Here is a 10960-nt window from a genome sequence, read left to right on the forward strand (position 1 = left end):
CTGAATACTTTGCTCCCTTTCACCCACTCATGTTCTCACTACAGTCCAACAGTTAACTAGTCTTTGTTGTCCACAGACATCATGGCCTACAGCCTGACCTTGCATGTGAACTTGTCCATTTAAACTCACTGCAAACAAAAGGACTGATCCTAAATGCCCTTAAACTCCTCACCACTCCCTTCTTGCTGTTGTAAATGTCCTGCCTCACCTTCACTAGTTCTTTGCCACACCTTACTCTCCTGCAGGGTTGGACTGAATTTGTGCCAGTGGCAGTAAGTATTGCTAACATTTTGCAGAGGGTGTCAAAAGGTGCCGCCACATCAGTTTGTTACAGCGGCCTTTCCAATTAGTATTTCTAGTCACACAATTAGCTTGTTTAGCTTAGAGTAGCGTACCTGTATATTCTATACAACTGTTTAATTACTCCCTTTTCTCCTTTATGAAGAATTTATTGGTATGATTCTGCTGTTTCCTCTTTTTATTAAACATTATATACATCAACTTGCCAATGGGGATGGAAATTAGACACTTGGCTATGAGCTCATGTACATGTATTTACATATAAATTCAAAAATAAATGCAAATACATGCAAATACATTTTTTAAACATAAATTTGAAACAATCAACAACAACAGAAATATTAATGGCGGTTGTAAAACAACTGAAGAAGCATTTCTGTCATCTACTGATATGAAGTGTGGATATAATGCTAATCTACAGTATGTACGGTATGATATGAACTAATTGATTGACAGCTCTGAAGGGTGGGGGGCAGGGGGTAGACCAGATAGAATGGCCAATCAGATTTCAATAACGCTACTGGTTATTATTGGTTATAATTTAATAAGCAGTGTAAGACCTGTAATAAAAGTGGCTGCATTTAATTGAGATAAAAACCATTTAACAGAAACAGTGTTACTGTTTTGTATTTATACTGCTCCGCGGGATGTTTAGAACGGAGGTAGCGTGGCCGAGCGGTCTAAGGCGCTGGATTAAGGCTCCAGTCTCTTCGGGGGCGTGGGTTCGAATCCCACCGCTGCCATCATCCTTTTGTACCAAATGTCTTCAGTTGTTTTATTCATTGACTGCGAGCAAAACAGGGAGAGTTACCTAAGCAATTCAAGCATCAGCTGTGGTTAGTATCGCATAAACGACTGGTCGTGTAGTTCTGATGGTACTGAAATGAGGCCTCCCTTCCCCCCCACGTGTCTTCTGCGCTGACTCGACATGGTGCCTTCAGTCCAACAGTTAACTTCAGCTGCCTGAGTTGTGCTCCTCTGCGAGTTCCGCACATTTTTTTTCTTACAGATGTGAAGGGCCAAACTGGACTGCGAGGTGTGCAGGTGAGTTCTACTCATGTCCTGGTATGGTTGTTATTTCCGTAAAGATAACTGACTCTTATTTTTTCAGCATGTGTCTTTAAGCACACCAGGCTGTGCTACTGTGCTAGGCTAGCTGCTACCCGGCTAACAGTCGTATCTTATACGCATACAGGAAATCGTAACGTTAAACTTGTAGCACTTTGTCCTGCTTTTTCTTTTTACTTGCACATTATTTTTAGTATTTAAGTTTTTTGCTATTTTGAGGCCCGGTTGCCAGTTCATGAGGGGTTTGTGCTAGCTTGCTAATGAAGCTAACGCATCTAAACATTGACTTTTAAATGATTTGCTGTCTGCAGTGGGTGTTTAAACGGTATGAATTCACTGTTTTATGGATCTGTTAGACATAGTTTTTATTATTAGATGTTTACATAGAAGCAACTCATGTTACTGGATTGGATTGCTAAGTGTTTCATCATATGACTGTTACCTGGGCAGTGTCTGTGAATGCATCATCTGCTAGTTTAATAACTATTTTTATTGATGCTAGCTCATAATCTTGTTGTTCATACAACCTGACAAGGCTGCAGATAATGTTGATTTAACCATAAGAGTGTATCATTTCAGAATTTTCTTAATTTTTTTATCTGTTGTCTGTTTCAACTTTGAGTAGCATGACTTTCAGCCATTGTAGCTCGATTTATGTTTGTTTTTCCAGGTTGGCTCTCTCTGTATCACCTGCCAGTCCTTTCTGGTGACCTCTTCCAGCCCCCTGCTCCGATCACATCAATATGGCTAGTGGTGATGAGGATGATCCCATTATAGAAGAGGTATATTTTTTGTCATAAATCAACATAATTATGTAAATATAAAGTGGAAGGAAAATTATAGATGGTATTCAAAGTTTTTTACAAAAGAAATCCATCTTTTAGGATGTGTTTCTTTCAGCTTTGCATGTGTAGTTGACTGACATTTTGCATGTTTTTCCTTGCAGTGTAGGTAGTTCAAGCTAGGTCACATAATATGTGGAGGATATAAGAATATTAATTTTGTCTGAAATTCTCAATTGAGAATAGTTTCTGTCCCTTCTGACAATCATAAAGAGGCTCTAATTATGACTCTAAGGATGATCTTAGGAGATATTCCTTAGATGCTTGGTGAATGGAGGCAAATCTTGTTTTGATTTTTGCTCTATTGAAAACAGCCCACAAACTATCGCCCTCACTTCTTTCTTGTCAGCCATATTTGTTTATTCTGACCTCGCATTTGCTCTTGGGAGGTTTAGCAGGTTTTTCCGTCTGACTGTTTGTGAGGTGGCTGTACTCCACACACTGTAGGACTAATTTTTTTGTATCATCATGTGTAGGGTTTCAGGTTTTGAAAATGGGCTACCAATTTTTTAAATCTTGTGCATATAAAGTGTGCATATCTGTCTGTGCTGCACCTAATGTGGTATGCTAACTGAATGAAGACTCATGCTCTAATCTTTCTAGCATTTCTCTGTCAAGACTTAAGATGAAATAGATGTTGTTTTAGGGTAAATATTTTGTAAAAGTTGTCCTTCTGAATCTGACCTTACCTTTTTTTGCAGACTTTAATATTTGCTTCCAGAATTAGAATGTATTATATTAGATATTTTGTTAGTTTGGTCACACTAGACTAATAATGAACAATAGATGAATGAGACGGTTCTGTTCAGGCTTTCCCTCTTGTTCGTATTTTCCGTTAAGATTTCTACCTATAGTGGAAAGTTTTTATTTGTCCGGAATTGGATTTATATATTTCAGGAAATTGTGGAAAAGGGAAAACAGTGGTATGAGAAAAACTTGCACTGATGTTCATTTGCAAACAACGTTTCTGTTTCCTGTAGATTGATGTATATCTTTCCAAAAGCCTTGCAGATAAACTGTATCTTCTCCAGGTGAGCTTTTATTTCGTCGTTTTTTTGCATTCCTCTGAACTGTCTTTGATGTGATTGACTGTTAAACGTTTAAAATATCTGGGGTCGCTTGCTTCTCTTTATTTGTGTCAGTACCCGGTGCGGCCGGGCACCATGACCTACGATGACGTCAGCCATCTGTCCGCTAAGATCAAACCCAAACAACAGAGGGTAAATGGGCCTTTTTGTGATATCCACTGTTTGGTTTCTGTCTTTTTAAGTCTGTGTTTGGATTTTTACTCCTTTCCTGGATTACTGCCGTCGTAGAAACAAACAAAAGAGGAGTAAATTTCCACCAAAAAAGTCAGACATTTTTAGGTTATACTCAGTAAAATATCAGTTCTAGTAAAAAACTTGGAAGTCAAAAATTTCCTAGAAACCCCACACCCCCCAGGTAATCTCAGAAACTTCCCTGTCTTTTTTTATAAGTTTCAAAAGTTGAAAAATGTTGACGTTTTTTCTAGAAAAGTTCTGACTTTATCAAATTCTCGACTTTTCAAACTTCCAGAATTTTTCTGAGATTAATTTCAAAATTAGAGTTTTTTTCTATCAAATTTTAAACTTTTCAAGCACAGTCATTTTCTCTTTTTTTTTTTCATGAAAATTTTAGAGATTTTTTTCCACTATCTGTAAGCCTCTATAAGACTTTAAATTACAATTTTTCTCCCTCACCAGAACAGAAACCTTTATTTTATAATTTCACTTATTGGTTGGTTGGAGTTGCTTTTGAGTTTGTATCAAGCTCACCTTTGCACTTATTTGTCAAAAACATTGAATAAGATCTTTTAGAAAATGCTCCGAACATTTAATCTTTTTCTTATACTTCTCAAATTTAACGTCTCTGAGAATTTGTGCTTCTTTGTGCTGCTCGTCAATCAGCTGGAGCTGGAAATGGCCATCAATACAATGAGTCCCAACTACTGTCGCAGTAAAGGAGAGCAGATAGCGCTGAATGTGGACGGGACGTCCTACGATGAAACCAACACCTACAGGGCGTACGTCCGCGGTTAAGCCATCAGATTTATATCTGAAAACAAAATAAACTGGTTGGTTTGTTTACTGGTCTGATTGTCTTGCTTGTTTTCTCCTCTGCAGAAAAATGATGGACAAACAGACGTTCTCCTCCATGCAGGCCACCACCAACACCTCCAGATATGCGGCTGCTGTGTTTCGCAAAGGTCTGACCTGATTAGCTGGTTAAGCAGCTGCTGGAGTGTCCTATAAAATTATTAATACATTCTGTACTTTTGCGAGTTTAATCATGTGACTGCCACAAACCGTAATGTGTTTCACTGGGATTTTATGTGACGGAAAAACAGAGTGACACATTATTGTGAAGTGGAAGAAAAATGAAGGGTGGTTTTCTTAAAGAGGTGTGTGATAATGCATATTTTGGAATCAATCTGATACAAAGTAAATAGCACCACTATCGATGTTTTATTCTCGTTCCACATTTCGTCAGACTTCTAACCTTTCGGTGTTTTTCTGGTTTTGCCTTTAACTTTTTTTGCTAAACGAAGGACAGGATGTGGAAACAGAAGCAGGAGAAAAACTCAATATGCTTGTGTGCATCTTTTAATGTGAGCAGGTGAGCTGCACATCACGCCTCTGACGGGAATCCTGCAGATGAGACCGGGCTTCTCCTACCTGGACAAAGCGGACAGCAAAACCAGAGAGCGCGAGGCGGCTAACGAAGGTGTCTGTTCAACACATTCGTTTTTTAAAATTGCTGCACTTTCACTCCTAGTAAAGGTAGAAAATCATATCAAAAACGTATTTATTCTTTGACTAAAAATTGCTGAAATATCTCCACACTTTGTCTCTCAGCTATCAGAATATTTCTGTCATAAAAACTGAAACTAACTAACTGAACTAGTTGTGTTCAGAAGTCAAGATTTAACTAATTCCTCCCCTCTTTTAATTGATAAAGTTAGAATGTATTGATTCTAGTAGGTTTTGGTGTTTCTGCACACATGTGACCAGAGTTTTGTCCTTGCAGGAGGAGATTCCTCTCAGGATGAAGCGGAGGAGGAAGCCAAAGCAATTACTGTGAGTATTTAGATTTAAAACCAAATTAGAGGAGTCCTGATTATTTTTACTTTTAAGTTCCCATGCAGAAGAAAAGAGAATTTTCAGAATTTATTCTGGGTGTGTTCATTTTCAGGTGAGGTTTGCCCGACCTGAGTCCGAGCAGGCCCGGCAAAGGAGGATCCAGTCCTACGAGTTCCTGCAGAAGAAGCAAGCAGAGGAGCCATGGATCCACCTGCAGTACCACAGTGCCAAGGTAGAGGGAGCGCTCTCCATTTATTACAAAAAGTTTTTATTTATTTTTTGCCGATCCTTTGCAAATTCTTTTTACATTTCTCGTTATTTGATTCAGGACAGCCGATCGGACCATGAAAAGCAGTACCTGTACTGTCAGTCAGTGGACGCCTCGCAAAACTCTGAGCTGGTCAAAACTCCAAAGTGAGTGTAACCAAAACACGTTATGACATTTAAGTTATCATAACATGGAGAATGAATACTTTTCGTGTAATATTATGTTATTTTGTTTTTATATATTGCATATTCCTATCATTGTGTGAATCTACTTGCTTTGAATGGCTCGCACTTTGCCGCTGTTGCGCAGAAATTTCCTCATTGGGGGATAAAAAAGGATATTTCTGTTTCTGTTTTCCCAAAATGAAACATGCGATAGTGGCCAAAGAAAACAAACAATGTAACAAGTAAGCTAATTTTAAAAATGAATGTTGACAGAAGGTTGATCCTTAATCTTTCCGTCGAGTCTAAAGATGTTTCCAAATCTTAATTTGGACAAAATTATAAGAGGTTATAAAAAGTTTAAAAATACTTTTAAAAACTAGTGCTTTTGCATTTTCTTTAATTTTACGGTAAATCTGATCACATTTATTCTGTGACTTTTACTGTAAAGCAGACTTTAATTCATCCAAATCTGCATTAGTTAATTTATTTAGCTGGATCGAACAAAGTCGGTGTATAAATCTGTTTCTTGTGCTGAGAATTGAATACATTTTTGTATTTTTTATTTTCAAATTAGTTCCAAAGAATGTGCAAACCGAATGCCTTACTTTGAATGAGGCAAACATGCAAAACTCCCAAACTGTTTCTTTAGCAATAACGCTATTAGGTGATTATAATAGAGGAATAAAATGTAAAGAAAAAAACGAGTAAATTAAGCTAAATTCTGATTTTAACTCCTATTCTGTTCCCATCTTTGTCTGCTCTTCTCAGGGAGTATTTGGCGATGCTGATGCCTCCACTGGCTGAGGAGAAAATGTAAGCGTTACTTGATTTTATTTATTTTCTTGTTGGTATAAAGCAGCTGCAGAGGTGCATCGTTAATGTGACCGTCTCTCTGTGTGTTAGCGCCAAGCCTGTTGGTCCCAGTAACGTTCTGTCCATGGCTCAGCTCCGCACTCTGCCGCTGGGGGAGCAGGTCAAGACCCTGATGAAGAACGGTAACAGAAAAAAAAATCTGAAATCTATTAAAAACACTTAACACCTTCAGATTTTAATCATTGTTCACGTTTTAGTTGGTGTGTTTTACTTGTTTTGTGCAGATATCTGTTTTGTTTATTAGTTTGTAACTTTTCTATGCAGTTAAGGTGATGCCTTTTGCCAACCTGATGGGCCTTCTTGCTTCCGGTACTGACCAGACATCAGTGCTGCGCTGCATCCAGCAGGTGGCGCTGCTAGTGCAAGGCAACTGGGTTGTAAAGAGGTGAGGTTTTTGTTCTCCCTATTTGTTTAAAGAAAAATGTTCAGATAATAGAAGAAAAAAGTATATTTAAAGTTTTACTTTTTGTCCACAGTGATGTTCTGTATCCTAAAAACACCTGCAGTGCTCATAGTGGCGTTCCTGCCGAAGTTCTCTGTCGTGGCAGAGACTTTGTGGTGAGATGCTGCTCCAGTTTTTCTTTAAAGTACCTGAGTCTAAGTCAGTTTGTAGATTATGAAGTCATAAAATCAGTGGGTTCTTATTTTTAGATGTGGAGGTTCACAAAGGAGCGCTCAGTGATGAGGAAGGAGATGACATCCATCATCAAAGTAAGAAGCACTTTGATGCCTGAACTGGGTGATATTAATTAGTAGTTCCCTTTTAGTATTTATTTCTAGAACTAGACTTGTACAACTTTACATTTCAAACTTCACATATATACAGTATTTTCCAGACTAAAAGTTGCTCCAAATATAAACAGAACTATGTTCTCCTTCCCTCCGCCTCCATTAGCTTCCCCCTGAGGACGTGAAGGAGTTCCTGGAGCACGTGGCATCTCCTCGGGTCAACCGAGGCTGGGAGTTCCTGCTGCCCACTGATGCAGATTTCATCAAGAAGCACCCAGACGTTGCTCACAGACAGAACATGCTGTGGCTCGGTATCCAGAGCAAGTAGGTTGTATTTGTAGAGCATATTAATATGCATTAAAGTAATAGGGATGCAAACAATTAACCCATTAATGATAATTGTCGATTAGTGGTTTATTAATGAAAAATTTGTTTCAGTCGATTTACTATAAGCGTCCAATCAGACATTCTTTTAGCGGTGTAGTTTGGCCGCCATCCAGCAGAGGGCGCTGCTGGCTATCCTTTAGCGGATTGACAAAGAAGCAAAGATGGCGGCGGAGCTATCCCGAGACGGGAAACAGAAACGGTCCAAACGGAGTCCTGTGTGGGATGGAAAATGCACTTTATGTTTGGAAATATAAACACTCGACAAGTTCCTTAAGTTTCGGATTAACAGCGCTAATTTAGCCGAGCTGAATGACGGAGCCAACTACTCTATACTGAAATGCTACGAAGGCGAGGATAATATGACAGAAAGCCGGATGAAAATTGTAGCATGATGTTAAAAGACATGGCGCCGATAAACACGGTTGATTTTGAGGGCTGTGGTGAGTTGATACATTTAATGGAGCGAAGTTTTAATATTCCTTCTAGAGAGGTAGTTCTGTATGAATTAAGTATTTCTTTTATTATATTCTTGTAATCTTTTATTGTGCTATTCAGTAACCTAAGATATTCCTGTATATATAAGTTTAATGCAAGAAAACTATTTTCTATTTAATTTTCAGTTTATTCGGTCAGTATTTAACACAGCTGGCACATTGTAATGTTAAAACGGACAGATTTTTTTTGTCCTTTTTTAATATGAAAAAATTTGCCTTTTGTTATGGAAAGTCGATCGGGCCTCTTGTTTAAGAAAAAAACGGACACATTAGTTGATCAGTAAGATCAGTCAGCTTTAGATTAACTCAGTAATCAATAATTTGTTTCCCTATGATGTACATATTTTTCTTTATAAATTTCTTCTTTTTTGAAAAACATTCAGGCCTGTTTTTTCTTTAAAGGTTGGAAAAAGTTTTCAACTTCTCTAAAGAAGACTTCATGCCAAAGAATTCCCCTCAACCTGGTGAGTAACATCTCAGTCTGAGCCTGGTTTGGGGTTTTCTTCCTGACATAAATCTCACATTGTGTGTTTTGTAGAGCCCGTTCATGTCAGCGGTGCGCAGCGCCTGAAGTTTGCTCAGGAGCGAGCTCAAGACAACCAGGCGTCGCTGCAGAGGGACCTGGACGGCAGACGTGCAGGAAGCAGCGTCCAGATCAAACAGGAACCCAACGGCGACGTTGCGGAGGAGCTGATGGACACTTCTTCCTCCATCCACAACGGTTCTGTTAATGGTTACTCCAGCGCCACCTCCCCCTGCTTGGATCATACTAACGGAGGGAGCCCCACCAACAGCTTGACCCCGGAGCTGCAGGACTTTGTGACAAAGACTTTCCAGAAACACATTGTGCTGACGCTGAATGAGCTGAAGAGACTCTTTAACCTCTACCTGGCTTCCATACCGGCTGGACAAAACGTCTTCAGCTCCATTTCCGATCACATGCTGCAGGACGCTGTGCTGCTCTGCCACTGCAAGCAGATAATGGTGCCTGTAAGTATTCACAAAAATGAGTGCTCTTCTGTTTTCTCAGTGTTTCAGAGGCTGCGTGTTTACAAGTTTGTAAAGAGGACATATTTTGCAAAAATCACATTTTGTGCGTTTTTGTATTTTCATTTGAGTCTCTACTGCTTCTAACAACAGCTTAAGCAATTAAAAAAATCAAAAAGGAAAACCCGGCTGTTTTTTTGGCAATCGGGGAACATTTAATTCCCTGATTGTGATTCCTTGTTTTTCTTCCACTTTAGTTTCCTGCTCAGAGTAAATTAGCTCCTGATGAAAGGAAGGTGTTTGGTCTTTGGGAGACAGGAGACAACTTCGACAAGGTGAACTTTACTTCCCACACAGCATTGATCCACACATCTCAACATTTTCTCATGAAGTTGTTTATCTTTTCGCCCGCAGCACCGCCGCCTGCTCTACGACCTTTTCACAAAGAACCACCGGGTCAGGAGGAACGTGATCCAAGCCAGACTTGCTCAGGATTTGGGCTACGTGTCTAAAGCCGAAGTCGATCGACTGCTTCATGTAAGACATAAATATGTAAATAACGATGGAAATTAAATATTATTAGAAATAACATTATAATCAATTAAACTCCAAAGACTAAATAGTAGAGTGTTGCATCCTATGAGGGATAACGCCATATTGTTTCGTTTTCTAATGCAAATCCAAAAAGTACAAATTCTTATTCAGCTACTTCACTCTGATACTCTTAAATAAATAAAATTATGCTTTTTTTTCCCAAATTATTTTTAAAATATATTGAAGCTCATTTGTGAACATGTGAAAAGTGGTGTGACTATTTCTGCAAGGCACAGTTCCTACGACCACTTCTCTGCCATCAGTCTAACCTTTTGTTTTATTTTATTATTATTCTATTCAGGAGTGCTGCATCAGCAGTGCAGGGTTTTGGTACCTGAAGGGAACGTTGCAGTCATGACCCTGATGACCTGCCCGCCTTCGTTCACCGACAGATAATCAAACTCTCTCCCTCGTGTCCGATGGGAGGCCAGACGAGACCCGACAGCCAAACAAAGCAGCCGGTTCAGGCCTGAGAGCTGGGGATTGGAGGATGGAGACGTCGGCTGCGCTTTCTGCTCCGAAGAAACTGGGGGAAAAAAACAACCTCTGATGCAACAGCAGGAAATAAACTCACTCAAAGCCGTAGAGACTGAGAAGAAATGGTTTATAATCACAATGAAGAAATGGTAAAATATACTTTTTTTTTTTTTTTGCCTTTATGACTTTTTTCTGACCTGGATAGTGTTAGAATGTTGGAAACATTTCAGACTGTTTTTATTTTACTCCTCTTTTGGCCAGAAAATACGGTTTACAGGAGACCACTTATTCAGTTTAGAATCCATTAATTTAATGCATTTTTTAAAAGATCTGACTTTGGGTTCAGAACATCATATTTATCTAATCTTTAGCGCACAGGTGGAGAAGTACGAGCTGCAAGGAATTAAATGTATGAAGTTCTTTTTACTCCTGAAGACAAAATGGAGACATGATACATGTCAAGTAAATAACTGTATTAAAAGCCTTTTGGGAAACCTGGATCTGAAATCTCCATCAGTCAAATCTGTAATAATTGGTCAACTTTATTAATTGAATGAACATCTACTGTAAAGTTGGCTTCCTGAGCTGATCAGACATTTTCAGTTTATTTTTTTTCCTGGAAGTGAACATTGTTTTTCTGAACAGAACCAATAAAGATGCAATTTGAAATAAAAAA

The 10960-nt window shown here is 38.8% G+C and overlaps 1 protein-coding gene and 1 non-coding gene across 3 annotated transcripts; both read left to right on the plus strand.

The window, feature by feature from the left end:
- Window positions 1-961: 961 nt before the first annotated feature.
- On the plus strand, window positions 962-1043 carry trnal-aag (transfer RNA leucine (anticodon AAG)). The gene has a single exon. It is a non-coding gene; the product is annotated as a tRNA-Leu (tRNA).
- A 46-nt stretch (window positions 1044-1089) lies between these two features.
- On the plus strand, window positions 1090-10960 carry polr3e (polymerase (RNA) III (DNA directed) polypeptide E). Of its 2 annotated transcripts, none has more exons than XM_028030093.1 (21): window positions 1090-1344; window positions 2039-2150; window positions 3191-3241; window positions 3353-3430; window positions 4139-4254; window positions 4355-4437; window positions 4848-4955; window positions 5259-5308; window positions 5424-5543; window positions 5640-5725; window positions 6512-6556; window positions 6647-6738; window positions 6881-7001; window positions 7093-7174; window positions 7268-7327; window positions 7512-7669; window positions 8629-8690; window positions 8765-9216; window positions 9471-9548; window positions 9628-9750; window positions 10109-10960. In XM_028030093.1, exons 2-21 carry the CDS (start codon window positions 2112-2114, stop codon window positions 10163-10165), a joined length of 2061 nt encoding a protein of 686 aa, XP_027885894.1. In that variant the 5' UTR covers window positions 1090-1344; window positions 2039-2111; the 3' UTR covers window positions 10166-10960. The 2 variants fall into 2 exon arrangements, with proteins under 2 accessions (XP_027885894.1, XP_027885895.1); XM_028030094.1 differs by having other exon boundaries at window positions 1090-1336.

The sequence above is a fragment of the Xiphophorus couchianus genome, chromosome 10 (assembly GCF_001444195.1).
Source record: "Xiphophorus couchianus chromosome 10, X_couchianus-1.0, whole genome shotgun sequence".
Classification (NCBI taxonomy): Eukaryota; Metazoa; Chordata; class Actinopteri; order Cyprinodontiformes; family Poeciliidae; genus Xiphophorus; species Xiphophorus couchianus.